Source organism: Catharus ustulatus, chromosome 12 (genome assembly GCF_009819885.2).
Source record: "Catharus ustulatus isolate bCatUst1 chromosome 12, bCatUst1.pri.v2, whole genome shotgun sequence".
Taxonomy (NCBI): Eukaryota; Metazoa; Chordata; class Aves; order Passeriformes; family Turdidae; genus Catharus; species Catharus ustulatus.
Window position 1 is genome coordinate 21,116,029 of NC_046232.1, and position 14,187 is coordinate 21,130,215.

General features: G+C 56.1%; 2 protein-coding genes across 3 annotated transcripts in view; one reads left to right on the forward strand and one right to left on the reverse strand.

Annotated features, from left to right (window-relative positions):
• Window positions 1–4,354, forward strand: part of SPG11 (SPG11 vesicle trafficking associated, spatacsin) — a 36,726-nt gene extending 32,372 nt beyond the window's left edge. For both annotated transcript variants that reach the window (XM_033070441.2, XM_033070442.2), the window contains exons 38-40: window positions 825–980; window positions 2,448–2,599; window positions 3,114–4,354. In XM_033070441.2, coding sequence (XP_032926332.1) covers window positions 825–980; window positions 2,448–2,599; window positions 3,114–3,297 — 492 coding nt within the window. In that variant the 3' untranslated portion in view covers window positions 3,298–4,354. The remainder of the gene's footprint in view (window positions 1–824; window positions 981–2,447; window positions 2,600–3,113) is intronic.
• EIF3J (eukaryotic translation initiation factor 3 subunit J) lies at window positions 3,905–12,913 on the reverse strand. The gene is made up of 8 exons (XM_033070444.1): window positions 12,858–12,913; window positions 12,669–12,769; window positions 7,979–8,036; window positions 7,674–7,765; window positions 7,224–7,338; window positions 6,254–6,412; window positions 5,111–5,184; window positions 3,905–4,869 (listed from the first exon to the last, which is right to left on the reverse strand). Exons 1-8 carry the CDS (start codon window positions 12,883–12,885, stop codon window positions 4,741–4,743), a joined length of 756 nt encoding a protein of 251 aa, XP_032926335.1. The 5' UTR covers window positions 12,886–12,913; the 3' UTR covers window positions 3,905–4,740.
• Window positions 12,914–14,187: the final 1,274 nt, after the last annotated feature.

Below are 14,187 nucleotides of genomic sequence, written 5' to 3' on the forward strand. Positions count from 1 at the left end.
CCAGTAGCACCAGCAAGAGCAGCAGCCTGGCTGTACCTGAATGTGCTGGGCTGGCCCTGCTCAGGTTTAACCCCTGGGGTTACAGATGGGTTCCTCACTGTCAGAGCAGGGACCAGGAGCTAAATTAGCAAGGCTGGAACAAATGAAGTGTTTGAACCCAAGTGTGATGGTGATGGAAGTGTTTGTGGGAGTAAAGCTTTGTTTAACACTCATGGAGTGCAGTGAATGTGCAGCTGCAGAGCTCTGAGTCACTGCAGAGCTCCAGGCTGCTCTCAGGGATGTTCCCAATTCCCTGGGAGCTGCCAGGCTGAGTGTCCCAGCTGTGCCAGGCTGTGTGTCCCAGCTGTGCCAGGCTGTGTGTCCCAGCTGTGCCAGGCTCTGTGTCCCAGCTGTGCCAGGCTCTGTCCCAGCTGCCAGGCTCTCTGTCCCAGCTGTGCCAGGCTCTGTGTCCCAGCTGCCAGGCTCTCTGTCTCAGCTCTCTGTCCCAGCTCCCAGGCTCTGTCCCAGCTGTGCCAGGCTCTGTGTCCCAGCTGTGCCAGGCTCTCTGTCCCAGGCTCTCTGTCCCAGCTCCCAGGCTCTCTGTCCCAGCTCCCAGGCTCTCTGTCCCAGCTCCCAGCTCTCTGTCCCAGCTGCCAGGCTCTGTGTCCGAGCTCCCAGGCTCTGTGTCCCAGCTCTGTGTCCCAGCTGCCAGGCTCTGTGTCCCAGCTCCCAGGCTCTGTCCCAGCTCCCAGGCTCTCTGTCCTAGCTCCCAGGCTCTCTGTCCCAGCTCCCAGGCTCTCTGTCCCAGCTCCCAGGCTCTCTGGCTCCCAGGCTCTGTGTTGCAGGACTCGTGTGTGCGGCAGGCTCTGCGCTGCCGCCGCCTGACCCGGCTGATCACGCTGCAGCTGCACTTTCTGGGCTCGGGGCAGAGCACCAGGATCATCAACCTGGGCAGGCAGGACCTGCCAGGGGCCATCCTGGCCTTGCCCAGGTTCTACCAGGTGAGCTGGGCTCCCTCAGGGCCCTGCAGTGTCTGAGGGCTCAGCTCTGGGTCCTGGGGCTGTTACTGGGCAGGGGTGGGGGGACAGCACACAGGGAATGGCTTCCCAGTGCCAGAGGGATGGGATCCTGGGCAGGAATTGTTACTGGGAGGGCCTGGCACAGGTGCCCAGAGCTGTGGCTGCCCCTGGATCCCTGGCAGTGCCCAAGACCAGGAAGCCTGGAGCAGCCTGGGATGGTGGGAGGGCTCAGGGGCTGAGGAAGGGTTCACAGTGCTTTGTTACCCTGTGTTTCACAGCTGTATTTGTTACCCTGTATTTCCCAGCTGTATTTGTTACCCTGTTTCAAACTGTATTTGTTTCTTTGTGTTTCACACTGTATTTGTTACCCTGTATTTCACACTGCATTTGTTTCCCTGTGTTTCACACTGTATTTGTTTCTCTGTGTTTCACACTGTATTTGTTACCCTGTATTTCACAGCTGTGTTTGTTACCCTGTTTCACACTGTATTTGTTTCCCTGTTTCACACTCTAGTTGTTACCCTGTTTTACACTGTATTTGTTACTCTGTTTTACACTGTATTTGTTATACTGTGTTTCACACTGTATTTGTTTCTCTGTATTTCACACTGTATTTGTTTCCCTGTATTTTACACTGTATTTATTTCCTGTGTTTCCCAGCTGCTCCCAAGCCCAGCAGCAAAGCAGGGTGGCTCGGGCAGGGTGGCTCAGGAGGAGCCCCAGCTGTGAGCTGTGTGTGTGCAGGGCTGTGTGTGTGCAGGGCTGTGTGTGTGCAGTTCTGTGTGTGCAGGGCTGTGTGCTCAGTCCCTGCTCTGTGTCCCTGCTCTGTGTCCCTGTGTTTCACAGGGCAGGGTGGCTCAGGCAGGAGCTGTGAGCTGTGTGTGCAGTTCTCTGTGTGTGCAGTTCCGTGTGTGCAGGGCTGTCTGCACTCACTCCCTGCCCTGTGTCCCTGCCCTGTGTCCCTGTTTCTCAGGGCAGGGTGGCTCAGGAGGAGCCCCAGCTGTGAGCTGTGTGTGCAGTTCTGTGTGTGCAGTTCTGTGCACTCACTCCCTGCTCTGTGTCCCTGCTCTGTGTCCCTGCTCTGTGTCCCTGCCCTGTGTCCCTGTGTTTCTCAGGGCAGGGTGGCTCAGGCAGGAGCTGTGAGCTGTGTGTGCAGTTCTGTGTCTGTGCAGTTCTGTCTGTGCAGTTCTGTGCACTCACTCCCTGCCCTGTGTCCCTGCCCTGTGTCCCTCTGTTTCACAGGGCAGGGTGGCTCAGGAGCAGCCCCAGCTGTAGCTGTCTGTGCAGGGCTGTGTGCTCACTCCCTGCCCTGTGTCCCTGCCCTGTGTCCCTGCCCTGTGTCCCTGTTTCTCAGGGCAGGGTGGCTCAGGAGCAGCCCCAGCTGTAGCTGTCTGTGCAGGGCTGTCTGCACTCACTCCCTGCCCTGTGTCCCTGCCCTGTGTCCCTCAGGCAGCCATCGTGGCCGAGGCCTATGAGTTCCAGCCGGACTGGGCCGAGGTGCTGTTCCAGCAGGTGATCACCAGGGGCGATTTCCTGTACCTGGAGGAGTTCCAGCAGCAGCAGCCCCTGCGGCCTGGCCTGTTCCAGGAGGTGGCCAACAAGTGAGTGAGGCTCTGGGGGCAGCTGCAGCTGCACAGAGGGCAGGAGGGAAGGGTTGAACTCTTCAAGCTGTTATGGGGTAAGGTCTGATACAAGGGAACTGAGATGGAATTCCAGAATGGTTTGGGTTGGAGAGCACCTTAAATCCCACCCAGAGCCACCCTGCCCTGGCAGGGACACCTCCCCCTGTCCCAATCCCTGTCCAGCCTGGCCTGGGGCACTGCCAGGGATCCAGGGGTGCTCTGGGCACCTCTGCCAGCCCTGCCCACCCTGCCAGGGAAGGATTTTTTGGTGGGTTTGGTTCCTGAGCACAGTGTGGAAGCTGCTCTGATCCAGCCTTGTCCTTGAGCTGCTCAGGGCTGGGCAGAGCAAATCTTTAAAATGAATCAGAGCAAATAAACATCCAGGACATTCAGATGCAGGTGTTGAGCACAACCTCTTGTTGAAAATGTCATTCTTGCATGCCCAGAGCAGGAGTCTCAGGGCCTGGGACATTGTGTGTCTCAAACATTGCAGGGTCAAACAGCAGCAGCCCTGTGCTGAGGCTGCCCTGAGGAACCTGAAGAGATTCCTCAGCCACTGTGAGGACATCTACACCTGCTACAGGCTGGCCTACGAGCACAAGTTCTATGATGTGGTGAACTCCCTGCTGAAGGACCCTCAGACTGGCTGCTGCCTCAACGACCTCCTAGCCAGCTGAATTCCAGCTGAATTCCAGCCTGCAATTCACTGCAGGGGCAGTGCTGATTAACACAGATTTTATCAATGACCTGCTCACTGCTCTGCTGCTCTGCAAAATTTACTCCAGAAAACTCAACAGGGTTGTAAGTATTTAAAATGCTGAGGCTGTGGTAACCTAAAATTGTGCTTTGTACTGTAAATCTTACTGTTTATAAAATTGTTTATAAACTACTTAATATAAATTACTTAATAATTTATAAATTAATATTGTTTATAAATTACTTGAGTCACCAGCAAACACTGACTGGGGTGAAGCAGAGATCCAGCAGCCCTTTAAATCACCCCAGGAATTGTATCCAGAGAGGCTGAGATAGGTGTGAGCATCCAGGCCAAGATTTCAGGTACCCATGGAATAGTGTGTTCTGTGAGACCAGTCTGATTTTTGTACAGCTTTAAACAGCACATTCCTAATTCTGTTGTCTTTGAGAAAAGAAAGAATCAAGTGCAAATGTATTTCTGCAGTTATTAAATATAAATTCCTTTGCCATGGGCACAGCCCAGCTCAGCTCTGTAACTCTCCCTCTTCAGGTGTTTTCCTGTCAGGCCCCAAAAGAACTGCTCCCTGGTGAAGTCCTCAATAGTGATTTTTATTAAATTAGTTGCTTTATAAAACATTGCAGATGTTGTAATTGTTAACATAACAATTTGCCCAACTGTAGGAACTGCTGCAGTTTGCTAAGCAAGTTTGGTTTTTAATGAAAGAAAACGGCCGAGTTGTGAGAGACCCACCACAACCCAGGAGAGCCCCAAGGAAGTTGTGTGGTTTGGTTTTTTCTTTTACACTTAACCCCTTAATTAACTGTTAAAGAACACCCAACCCAGACAGCTGCATTAGTAGAAATTTAAATGAATGGAACTAAACTTCATCCTCGGGACACACGTGGGTTTTGCCTTGCTCTGCCCCAGCAGGTGCTGCTCAGGTGTCAGGCTCTGGAGCAGTGGCTGTCCCAGGGGCAGTATCAACACTGAAGTTAGCAGTTCCCTTCCCAAAATACTGAAATCCTCAAGCTTTAACTCAAGACAAAGCGACTGGAGCTCTACGTGCACACCCTGCTGCAAACTGCTCGTGCTCAGCCTGGCCCTGGAGCAGGGACAGTTAAGGCCATGTCATGGAGCTGTGCTGGTTCTAATCCTTCACCTTGTTCCAATTCCTTCCCAATTGAGTGGCTGTTGCTAGAACAGCAGTGCCCACTATCAGAATTTTGGGTTTTTAACTGCAATTTCCAGACCTTTTCCCTTCTACCCCGCCCGGAGCTTCCGCCCGGCCCCGGCACCTCCAGCCCCCAGCACACAGATACTGCAATTCTGATTGTAGCATTTGGCAGAATTTAGAGGAAGAAAGGTTGTGCTACATGTTTAAGGGATTATGGGCAACAGAAAGACAACAGAAGGGAGATAAATGTCACATGAAGTCTTCAAAGTCTTGTACGTACTCGCCGTCGTAGCCGCCGTAGTCGGCCAGGTCGTCTTTCATGGTCGCCTTCAGCCCCCCTCCAGGCACAACTCCTTTTTTCTTCTTTTTGGCTTTATTCTGGGCCAGGAGGAGGAGCAGGATGGTTATTTGGACAGGCCCAGAGTTGTGTCAGTACCCAGCACTGAGCAGTCACAGCCCCTGCCATGTTTCCATGTTCTCTCCCCAGGAAAGCTGTGACAGCTCTGGGTGTCCCCAGCTCCCTGCAGCACAGCCCTGCCCCTCTCTGCCCTCCCTCCTGGTTCTCAACAAGTAACTAATGAATGCAGGCAGCCCCAAGCAGGAACAACCCCACTCTTACCTTCTCTTGTTTTTGTTTTTCACTGCATAATACTGTCAGAGTGTTTGTGATCTTTTTCAAATCATCCACTTCCACTGCATCAGGGAAAAAAAAAAAAAGGAAAAAAAGATTCCTTATCAATGATGTTCTTATAAGGCAGTTAAATAACATCCACAGCCTCTAAAACTAGAAATGAGCATTGGTGTAACTATGGGCAATTGCTTGATTTAAACCAGCAGAACACAGAGTGGGTGGTTCTGGTCCTTACAACCCCAGCAAGGATTCCAGCTGGTGCCTGGGAAGCCTGAGTGTGGTGGAAGGTAAAAGCTGCAAATAAAGTGACAACACCAGAGTCTCACTGAGACATCTGAGCAGTACAATCCAGTAAAATGTACCCAAAGGAGCTCTGGGTTAACAAGAAATGATGGTGTTTACCAGTGAGGGGTGCAGGCTGGGATCCCTGGCAGATGGCAGCTGCCAGCTGGGATGATGGATGGAGCCAGCTCTGCCTGGGATTGAGTTACCCCTCTCTGAAGGACAACTGGGACAGGCCAGGGAACCAGCCCAGCCCCTGCTCCAGCCCCCAGGGTGCTGGGAAAAGGAGCTGGGATTACTTCACCTCTGTACAGTTACACAGAATTCCAGAACAGTCAATCTGCACTTCCAGAATTACATGAACTCCCTTTTGTGATCATTTCCCTCCAAATGAGGTGCTCAAATTATCTGCCTCAGAGAATTTACTCTTAATATTATTAATTTAGAAATGGCTTCAAGAAAAACATGCAGAGTTTAGATCAGCATAAAGTCACATTTTAGATGAGTGTCTCCAACCAAGGTGCAGAAAGACCAACTCTGGCAGAGGAGAGGATCCTTGGTGGGGTTTGTGGGAATGGAATCGGGGCAGTGCCTCACTTGTACAAAGGAACAGAGCCAGCCCCTCTGAGCACTGCCACAGCAGGTTCTCCCCTCGAGCTGAGCAGAGCAGAGCTCAGCAGAGCTCAGCAGAGCTGAACAGAGCAGAGCAGAGCAGAGCTGGGCAGAGCAGAGCAGAGCTGAACAGAGCAGAGCTGAGCAGAGCAGAACTCAGCAGAACTGAGCAGAGCAGAGCAGAACTCAGCAGAGCTGAGCAGAGCAGAGCAGAGCAGAGCTGGCTGCTGCACTCACAGGAGATGCAGACGTCCCGCAGCAGCGCTTCCAAAAAGCCGGCGTAGTGCAAGGACTTCTCGTACTGTGTGATCTTCTCCTTCAGCAGCTTCCCAAATTCCGTGAAGTCATCTTTGGAGGAGGGATTCATGGCATCTATTCCACAAGTGCTATTTACACCTGCAGGGACAGGCAGGACCTGTGAGCTGTGGGCCCTAAAGGGGACCCGGCCCCTGCTCCCACAGCCCTGGCCTTGCAGGAAGGAGGGAAGTTTGCTGCCACACTCGGGAATTTCAGAGCCCCTGAATGGTCTGGAAGGAACCTTGGAGCCCCTCCAGTGCCAGCCTGCCATGGCAGGGACACCTCCCACTGTCCCAGGCTGCTCCCAGCCCATCCAGCCTGGCCTTGGGCACTGCCAGGATCCAGGGGCAGCCACAGCTGCTCTGGGCACCTGTGCCAGGGCCTCACCCCCTCACAGGGAAGAATTCCTGCCCAAGATCCCACCTAACACTGCCCTTGGTCAGTGGAAAGCCAATTCTCCTGGTTCTGTCACTGCACACCCTTGTCCAAGTCTCTGTCCAACAATTTCTGAAGCTGAGTTAAACTCAATGTGACCCAGCTATTCCTGTTCCCTGGACAGCCTGCAGCAGGGAGCCCCATTTCCCTCAAATAAACAATCCCTGCCTCCCCTCCCGAGTGCAGAACTCAGCAGGTTCTCTGCACTGTACCCAGGGCACACCCCCCAAGCACTGAGCTCTGTGACAGCTCACTGAGCAAAGCTGCCCTGAGCAAGGAGCTGAATCACTCCCCAGCAGCGAGGAAACGCTCCCATGTTGGAGGGAAGCTGCTGAGCATCAGCATCTTTGCTCCTTTGTTCTCAGTGCCACAAGCTCTGTGTGCTGAGAGCCAAGCCCTGCTCATGCTTTGCAGGGTCCCACAGGTCCCAGGGTTCATTCATTTATTTGTTTTATTTCCTGCTGCTTTAACTCACCGAAGGTTTCCTTCGCCAGCTCCAGGTCTGACTCCTCTTGTAGCTTCTTTAGCCGTAGTTTGTCTGCCAACTGTTCTTCTGGTGTGAGCTCCTTCTGTTCCTCAGGTGCCTCTAACTGCAGGGAAAGCACACAGGGCAAGGTGGCACCTCAGACATCTGTCACCCACAGGGCACAGAGAACCTGCACCCATGCCCTGCTGCCTCAAGAAATTGCTCATTCCACAAGGAAGGGAAGAAGCCCCAAACTCCCACCCCTGCTGTTCCTGCACTGATCCAGTCACTGAGAAATCACATGAGAATTAAATCTCCCAGCCCCAGGCAGGATCATGTACAAGACCTAAGTTTGGTTTATCAGATTAATCAAGACCTCTTCAGACCTTGTTCAACCCCCAAAAAACCAAATCAAACCCACCCTCTGAATTTTGTGACCCAGAAGAAATGAGGAGTTACCCTTTTTTTAAGCTCCTCTTGCTTTTTCTTCTGTAGCTTTTCTTTTTCTTTGATTTTTTCTGCTATTTTCTTTTTTTCTGAAACTTTCGGTTCTGTGAAAGGTGGAACAACAAACACAGCTCTCAGAAATCTGATGATTCCCCCTCCCCACAACCACAGAAACACTGGAAGGCACCGAGCTCAGCTCCTGGGACTGAGCCCAGGGCTCAGGACATTTCTGTTCCAGCCAGCCCTGCTCAGGCTGGATCTCACACACCCCCAGAGTCTGATCCCCTGCTGGTACAGAGCCAGGGGTTCAATCTCACCTTGCTTTACCTCTGTCTCCTTCACCTCCTCCTCTTCCTCCTCATCATCCCAGTTATCCTGCAAAACAGCCAAGGTTCTTTTCCACACTGTGACCTCCTGCAGTGCCCAGCCCCACCGAGCTGCTGTCAGATCAGGGAGCAGGGGAGCTGGCCACACAGTTCCTGCCGTGAAAAAGGCAGGATTTGGCCAAACAATCAGCTTGTGTCAATAATTACAGCAGCCAGGTGACAAACAGTCAAACAACTCCCACATCAACATGATTTGTTCTCGTGGCTGGTGCCATGGACATCACTGAGCCCAGCTGGAACCACGGCACAGCAGCACAGGCTGGGGTGTCCCACAGCACCCAGGGACCCTGTCCTGTGCTGGGAGAGCCTGTCCCTGCTGCCTGGCTGCAGGGCTGGGAGCTGCAGGGGGGCAGGGCTGGGAGCTGCATTGGGGCAGAGTGCAGGGCTGGGAGCTGCATTGGGGCAGAGCTGGGAGCTGCAGGGGGGCACAGCTGGGAGCTGCACGGGGGCACAGCTGGGAGCTGCACGGGGGCACAGCTGGGAGATGCAGGGGTGCAGGGCTGGGAGCTGCAGGGGTGCAGAGCTGGGAGCTGCAGGGGTGCAGAGCTGGGAGCTGCACGGGGGCAGAGCTGGGAGCTGCAGGGGGGCACAGCTGGGAGCTGCAGGGGGGCAGAGCTGGGAGCTGCAGGGGGGCAGAGCTGGGAGCTGCAGGGGGGCAGAGTGCAGGGCTGGGAGCTGCAGCAGGATGTGCTGACCCAAGCAAGGACACTTCCCCAGCTCACCCTGGGTAATTGGCACCTGCAGGGGACTCGGCTTCCCTCCACATTCCATGGAGCTGACTTGGGTTTGGAGCAGCATTATTTCAGCTCACATCTAATTAAGTTTGTTACACCCACTGCTTCAGTAGCTGCACTCAGCACTGAGGAGCTGGCCAGGCTGGCAGTCAGATGCAAACGGCAGGGGAGGGGCAGCCTGGCCAGAGGGACTCATCCTGGCACTGGCACACCTGGGAGATGCAGAGGGCACGAGGGCAGTGCCAGGAGATGAGCCCTGACCCCATCCTGCCAGCCAGGCCTGGATTATAAACCATGGGAATTCAAATCCTGGATTATAAACCCAGGGAATACCAAACCCTGCTAGCCAGGCCTGGATTATAAACCCAGGGAATTCCAAACCCTGCCAGCCAGGCCTGGATTATAAACCCAGGGAATACCAAACCCTGTCAGCCAGGCCTGGATTATAAACCATGGGAAATCAAATCCTGGATTATAAATCCAGGGAATACCAAACCCTGCCAGCCAGGCCTGGATTATAAACCCAGGGAATACCAAACCCTGCTAGCCAGGCCTGGATTATAAACCCAGGGAATACCAAATCCTGCTTTATATACCCAGGGAATACCAAACTCTGCCAGCCAGGTCTGGATTATAAACCATGGGAATACCAAATCCTGGATTATATACCCAGGGAACTCCAAACCCTGCCAGACAAGCCTGGATTATAAACCCAGGGAATTCAAATCCTGGATTATAAACCCAGGGAATTCCAAATCCTGGTTTATCAACCATGGCAATTCCAAGCCCTGCCAGCCAGGCCTGCTTTACAAACCCTGGGAGCTCTGCTGGAGGAAGAGCCAAGTGCCCCAGTGCAGGGTCCTTGCAGGATACAGGAATTCCCAGAGAACATCTTCATTCCCCTTATTTCTGCAGTGTCTCTGTGTCCCCTGCAGCCAGGGGAGGTGGCAGGGCTGGGACAGGGCCTGGGACAGGGGCTGGGACAGGGGCTGGGACAGGGGATGGGACAGGGGCTGGGACAGGGGATGGAGCAGGGGCTGGGACAGGGGCTGGGACAGGGGCTGGGACAGGGGATGAGCAGGGGCTGGGACAGGGGATGAGCAGGGGCTGGAGCAGGGACAGGGGCTGGGATAGGGGATGAGCAGGGGCTGGGACAGGGGCTGGGACAGGGGAGGTGGCAGGGGCTGGAGCTGGGGCTGGAGCTGGGGCTGGGACAGGGGCTGGGACAGGGGATGGGACAGAGGAGGTGACAGGGGAGGTGACAGGGACTGGGACAGGGGATGAGCAGGGGAGGTGGCAGGGGCTGGAGCAGGGGATGAGCAGGGGCTGGGACAGGCACTGAGTCAGTGCATGAACATTCCTGGCAGCAGGCCTGGCTGCTGGGACACGTGTGCAGGGGAACACTGAGAGCCCTTCTGTTACCAAAGGTGCTAATTTTAAACCCGAGAAGTTGTCATTTCCCAAATTAACAGTTACTGCAAGCTCATTACTAAAACCCTTCCAAAGTACAGATGTGCAGGCACAAAGCACATTCCAAACTGTGAGCTGCCTCACGACAGGCACGGTCAGCAAACACCTTGTGCTGCTCCTGTTCACCACGTCACTTCCCTCTCACGGGGATTTCCCACACTGAGCCAGAGCAGGGCCTTTGGGAATCCAGCAGGAAGAGCAAACCAAAGGAAAACAAACCAAAACAGAACACCTTTCTTTGCTGGATCCTCTCTAGATGCAGCTCTGGCACTAAATCCATAATCCCTTGGAAACAGTTCAGCAGCTGCATCCTCACTGCAAGGTGTAAAATGTTCTCCCAGTGCCAGGGGCAGGGTTGGGTGGGACATTGGGGAGGAATTGTGGGCAGGGGCTGGGCTGGAACTCCCAGAGCAGCTGGGGCTGCCCCTGGAGCCCTGGCAGTGCCCAAGGCCAGGCTGGATGGGGCTGGAGCAGTGGAGGTGTCCCTGCCATGGCTTTAAACCCCTTCTAAAATCCCAAACTGGGCTGGGATTCCATGTGGGGAATATTTATTCCTTTATTAGAGAGCCCCCAGGTGTCTCCAACAGAACCACACACCCTATCCAGCAGGAAAGCTTCTCACTCACACACCCCTGTGTCACTCACACCCCTGTGTCACACACACACACCCCTGTGTCACTCACTCACACCCCTGTGTCACTCACACCTCTGTGTCACTCACACACCCCTGTGTCACTCACACACCCCTGTGTCACACACACACACCCCTGTGTCACACACACACACCCCTGTGTCACACACACCCCTGTGTCACTCACACCCCTGTGTCACACACACACCCCTGTGTCACACACACACACCCCTGTGTCACACACACACACCCCTGTGTGACATCCACGCTGTCCACCCTCACTCCCAGAGCCTGGAGCTGCTGGTCACACTCCTGTCCTTGTCCTGCTGCTCTAAAGTGACACCTGGGACACTGGGCTGTGGCTATTACTGAATTTAAGAAGGAAAACTACACAGAGAATCACAGAAATTTGGCCCCTTTAGGATTTTTAAGAGAAGATGCACTACTTTTTGTGAACTGCTCATGGGAAGAACTCCACCTGAGCCCCTAGAAAAGCTCCAGGTGCTTTTCAGAGATCCTGGTAACAATGTCCTGGAAACCAACCCTGAGTCCTGCCCCGGTGTTACAATGTCCCGGGGCTGCAGGAAACAAAAAGGGTCTTTAGTTGCCTTACTGGCAGAATCCCGGCTCGGTCTGGGTCCGAAGGGACCTCAGGGAGCGCCCAGTGCCACCCTGTGCCGTGGGCAGGACACTTTCCACCAGCCAGGCTGCTCAAACCCCGTCCAGCATGGCCTTGGAACCCATCTGGCACGTTCCTTGTGCGTTCTGCCATCCCTCTGCAATACCCACAGGGATATTGGAGCTTTCTGTGCCACCAGCACCTGCCAAGGGCGGCTGCAGCCCAAAGGGGCAAAGAGCCCTGGAGGGAGCTCTGCCCCCAGCAGGATCAGCCACACGTTCCATTCCCGCTCCGTGCAGACACCACGGCACAATCCCGCCTCGTGCTGCGCGGGGAAGCAGCAACACCAGGTGAAAAGACGCCCTGGTAGGGCACAGAAGTTTCTGGGCAGCAGCAGAAGCACCAACACAGCGCTGCCGTCATTGAACCCGTCCTGACACCTCAGCCAGCACTCCCCGCTCACAGCTAAGGGCCCGAAAGGCTGCAGGGAGCGAGGGGAAGGAGCTGGAGAGCAGCAGGTGGATCCCGCAGAGAGCAGGAGGTGCCACTCGGAGAGCGCCTGTCCGAGCCCTCCTGCGCTGCGAGCCCAAAGCAGCGACAGCGACAGGGCAGGGACAGCTGGGCTCGCTTGGCTTTGGGACTGGACACCGTCACCGAGCCCGGAGCTCCCCTCGGGTGTCCGGAGCTCCCCCCGGGGCGTCTGGAGCTCCCCTCGGGGTGTCCGGAGCTGCCCTCGGGGTGTCCGGAGCTCCCCTCGGGTGTCCGGAGCTCCCCTCGGGTGTCCGGAGCTGCCCTCGGGCTGTCCGGAGCTCCCCTCGCGGTGTCCGGAGCTGCCCTCGGTGTGCCCGGAGCTGCCCCCAGTGTCCGGAGCTGCTCTCGGGGTGTCCGGAGCTGCTCTCGGGCTGTCCGGAGCTCCCCTCGCGGTGTCCGGAGCTGCCCTCGGTGTGCCCGGAGCTCCCCTCGGTGTGCCCGGAGCTCCCCTCGGGCTGTCCGGAGCTCCCCGGTCCCGGCCCGGCGCCGCCGCCTCCCGAGGCCCGAGCCCGGCCCGGATCCCGTAACCCGCCCGGCCCGCGGTGCCCCTCGCCCCGTCCCGGCCCCGCACTCGGTCCCGCACCCAGCCCCGCCCGCCCCCGGAGCCGCCGCGCCGCGGGGCCCGCCCGGCCGCACCTTCACGTCGTCCTCCTCATCCTCGCCGGCCCAGCGGTCCCCGGCCACCCCCGGCACCAGCCGCTTCGCCACCGGCTCCACCACCTCGAAGCTGTCGGCGTCTGTGGGGAGAGGAGCGCGGGTGAGGGGCGGGGAGCGGCGCGGGGGGGCCCCCGCTCGGCCCGGGCCCCGCGGCCCCGCCGCACCCACCCCACGAGTCCGCCGCCTCCGCCGCCATCTTGCCCCGACCGCGGCCGCCGGGCAGCGCCGCGCGGGGCACGCCGGGACGGCGGCGGACTGACCCCGCCCCGCCCACGGACACGCCCACGGGGGGGCGGGGCCTGAGCGCCGCGCGGGAACGGGGCGGGAACGGGAGAGGAAACGGGATCGGGAACCGGAACGGGAATTGGAACGGGAACGGGAACTGGAACGGGAACGGGATTAGGAACGGGATCGGGATTAGGAACGGGATCGGGATTGGGAATGGGAACGGGAGAGGAAATGGGATCGGGATTGGGAGCGGGAACTGGAACGGGATCGGGATTGGTAACGGGAACGGGATCAGGATCAGGATCGGGATCCGGACGCGGCTCGGGTTCGGCACCGGGACCGGCAGCGCTCCCCCGGGCAGTGCCGCTGTGTCCCGGGGCCGGCCCCGCCCGGCGCTATCGCGGAGCCGCAGCCGCGGGAGCCGCCCCGGCCCGGGAGGGAGCGGCGGGCCCGGCCCGGCCCGGCCCGGCCCGGCTCGGTTCGGTTCGGTTCGGTTCGGTTCGGTTCGGTTCAGCTCGGCTCTCGGGGCTCAGCCGGCCCCGCACCGGGCTGGACCCGGCAGGGCTCGGGCACGCCACGCTCGCGTTTATCCACACCGGGTGCGAGGTTCCCCTTCTGTCCTGGGACATCCAACAGAGAAAATCTGGAATTTTTCACTTCCTCAGAGCCAGCTGCCGGTCCCTGCCAGAATCCCAGTAAGTGGAGAAGGAGGATAGATTTTGGGTGGGAATAATAAATTTAGAACGTGTCTCTCATATAGGGAATGATCTCTGTATACACCTGTATAAATCACACATGTGTAGGAAAAATTAAAAAATACAGGCTTCCAAATTTATCATCCTTTTCCTGTTCTCCATTAAGCAGACAATATAAATAATAACAGAGCTGTACCTACGGATCAAACAGTGTCACAAGTTAAATCCTTGCCAAGTTTTACAGGCTCAGAGTGCTGTGGGGACAATCACAAAATTGCCAGGAATTGTGCAGCAATTTGGAATATGTTAATATTGGAATATGTAATTTGGAATTCTAAGGGTTTACACAGCACATTTAAATTTTTCCTTGACAGTAAAACACAGACACGATTTCCTTTCTTCCACTCAAGGCTGAAAAGTGACAGGAGCAGTGTCGTGACTTACAGAAAACTGAGATTCAGTGAAGGATGGCATCAGCTAAAATCATAAAAACAGAATCCAGAGCGTAACCTTTAATGAAACCTTTGTGCTTCTGTAGACTGGAAATGATTGCAGAAGAAGCAGAAATCCACAGC